At 52.5% G+C, this 3,060-nt stretch overlaps 1 protein-coding gene across 1 annotated transcript in view; it reads left to right on the top strand.

Annotated features, from left to right (window-relative positions):
* The window catches only part of SSUH2 (ssu-2 homolog (C. elegans)), a 21,032-nt gene extending 18,520 nt beyond the window's left edge, over positions 1-2,512 (top strand). The window contains exons 8-9 of the mRNA XM_010087662.1: positions 600-725; positions 2,366-2,512. Coding sequence (XP_010085964.1) covers positions 600-725; positions 2,366-2,512 — 273 coding nt within the window. The remainder of the gene's footprint in view (positions 1-599; positions 726-2,365) is intronic.
* The last annotated feature ends 548 nt before the right edge of the window (positions 2,513-3,060 follow it).

The raw sequence follows: 3,060 nt of genomic DNA, 5'->3' as shown, positions 1-3,060 counted from the left end.
TGGCATCGCCATCGCCCAGCAAACCTGCCTGCCTCTGTATACACGCAAAGGCTGGGGGAAAGCGTCCAAACACGGCCAAGGCACAGTGCTCTCCTGCAGCCAGCGCTGTGTCTGTCCTGCTCTGTCCTCAGCTTCATTTTTTTTTTAAATGCAAATGAGTAAGGATTTGCATTTCTAAAAATCCTCACTGTGCCTGTTTGTTATTTACTGGTTGTTTTGCAGTAACCTGTAGAAACTTTAGCCATGTGCCAGGGCTGGGAGACAGGCAGCATCCCAGCACGGACGCTCTCCCCAGGGAGCTGTTGCTCCGTGTCCTGCGTCCATGGTGAGGACTTTGCCTCTGGGGCTGCAGAGTCCCTTTGGGATTTGAATGATGCTTCAGCATCTGAGTCACTCACCAACAAACGCTTTCGATCTGAAGCTCTGTGGGCATTAAACCCAGTGGGCTCTTCACACAAACGGCTGTTGCCGTGCAAGGTGCAGCTGCATTCACAAGCAGCATTATTCTGTTTATTTGCATCATCTGCCTGGGGCTGTCCTTGCATGTGCTGGTAGCAGGTGAAATGAGGATTTTGTGGGGTTGGGTTTCTGTCTTGCAGGTGTATCCCATCATCGACTTTCCCCACCCTGCCATCTCCCTGGCCTCGCAGCGAGCCGCGGCAGAGCACAGCGCCGCCGTCACCACATCCTCCCGCGGTGAGGGGGGGCACACAGCAGAGCCGCCTGCGCGTCCCCCTGTGCCGGGGGGCAGCTGATGGGGGTGGGTTAGTGCGCCTGGATAGACACAATCAGATGTTGGGAATAGTAACTGACTTAATGTTTTATTTAGAGGTCATCTGTAGCGAATGAAAAAGAAATTCTAATTATCAAAGGAATATCAAGCGAAATACCAGGGAAATAATTTTTCAGACGTGTATTGAAAGATGTAGGCGACTGCGGTTATTATTGTTCCTTTTACCTTTTCAAAGCCCTGGGAAACATTATTTATGACCCCTATTTTTATCTTAGAAGCTTATTTTGAATAAGTGTTAGGATGCCACTCCATCTGAGTCTCGCTGGAGTGTTGTAATCTCTGCTGCTGCTATTATAAATGTGAATGCAAACGCAAAAATTTAGCTGGAACATAGTGTCCTTTCAGCCACAGGAAAGAGAAGGTTTCACATTAGAAATGTGAGTAAACTGAAAGACCAAAATAAACTTAAAGGGAGATGGTTTGATTTTCTATGGGGAATGTCAAAACCACCTCCTGGGCAAATTCCTGTCTTCCAACTTAATTCCAGCCTATAATTCCCACTTCTCAGCATCACAAGCAGGCTGCTCACTAGATTGCTGCCCACCAGCCAAAGCATCCTCTAGCTGGATGGGAAAGCAGGTGCTGGAAGCCTTCCCCTGCCAAACTTAAAGGGAGATGGTTTGATTTTCTATGGGGAATGTCAAAACCACCTCCTGGGCAAATTCCTGTCTTCCAACTTAATTCCAGCCTATAATTCCCACTTCTCAGCATCACAAGCAGGCTGCTCACTAGATTGCTGCCCACCAGCCAAAGCATCCTCTAGCTGGATGGGAAAGCAGGTGCTGGAAGCCTTCCCCTGCCAAATCCCAGCCCCGGGTGGTGTTCCTGCCGGTCGGGGCTGCCTGCTGCTGGCGCTTCCCCACCATTGAGTGTTTCATCCCCTGCGCTTGTCCCTGGCTGAAGCTCCTCCACTGCGTAACCAGCAGCTTTGGAAAAGGCTGGGGCGGGGAATCTCTTCTTCTTTGCTTGGCTGATGCTGTTCTGGCTTCCTGCACCGCTGGCCGTGTGTGGGAGGGGAACACCGGGACCAGAGGTACCCGCGGGGCTGGAGCTGGCATGTGTCACTGGGCTGGGCTGGGCTGGGCTGGCTGGTCACCGGTGACAAAGGCACCAAAGCTCGGGCTGGCTGGTGCTGGGGAAAGGCAGGAACTGCTGAACTCCTTCTGTAAAGAAAGGGAAGGAGCAAAGCGGGGCCCTCCACGAGGAGATCACGAGATCACACAGGACGGGGGATGTGCTGACAGCGAGGGCTGGAACCAGGGGCTTACAGGATCTGAGGACTTAGCTATTTTTATAGCTATTTAAGCTATAAACGCAGGTAAAATGCTCTAGCATGCAAGGGCCAGAACATGCTGTCTGCAGCTGGGGAGGTTTTGACAGGTGCAGTGATGGGCTGGTGGGTCTCCAGCCAATTTTCTTTCTCCCTTCATGCAGCAGCAGCAGCTCTCAGACCTGTGAGGTGTGTGGCTAAAAGCTGGGTTTCTTCCTCTCTGCACGTGTTGGTGTAAAGCAAGATACAGCATTTGCTCCAAGCAGCTTATTTAACCCGAGCTTTTCCTGTCCTTCCCCCAGCGCCAAAGCATCGAGCGGATCCCCATCACCGAGGTGCAGTCCCAGCACGCGGGGAAGCCCTGCCTCTACTACATCTACGGGCTGGAGAACAAGGTGTATGCGCGGGACTACCCCGGGAGGTGCTGCTGCGGCTGCGCCCTCCTCTGAGAGCTGGCAGAAATCACGACGACGGCAGCGACCGCCCAGCAAACCCCCTGCACGGACCAGGGGTGCTCCGGGACCTTCCCACCAACCGTCTGCGCCGGGGTCTGTGACCGAGGACTGCAAACGGAATGGAGAAGGGGAAGAGAACCGTGGCCCCCTCCCTCCAAACCACTTGTATGGCAGAGCTGCCCAGTGCAGGATCGGGCCTTTGGGGACAGATTCCCCCTGTGAATGGTTTCACAGATGTTTTCCCTTCTTCTTGCAATGCTCCATCACTGGAGCGGTGCCTATTGAGAGACATTCTCAGCCCAGCCATGCAGTCCATGACTGGTGCCTCTCTCTCCCTGTTTTGTTGTCAGTTTTCCCGAGTTACTACACAATCTATAATCTGTATTTTAAAATCTATCTAATTAGCAGATCTAGCGTTAAAGGATTTCATTTTAAAACATGCAGAAAGACCATCGGAGGGATGGTTGTTCTAATCTGGAAATCACCCAGAACAAAAGCTCTTGGGGTGCGTGCTGCCTGCGCTGCCCTGGGCTGCAGGGATG

The sequence above is a fragment of the Pterocles gutturalis genome, unplaced genomic scaffold (assembly GCF_000699245.1).
Source record: "Pterocles gutturalis isolate BGI_N339 unplaced genomic scaffold, ASM69924v1 scaffold14556, whole genome shotgun sequence".
Lineage (NCBI taxonomy): Eukaryota > Metazoa > Chordata > Aves > Pterocliformes > Pteroclidae > Pterocles > Pterocles gutturalis.
The sequence above is the reverse complement of the archived record's forward strand: the minus strand, read 5'-3'. Positions and strand labels throughout refer to the sequence as shown.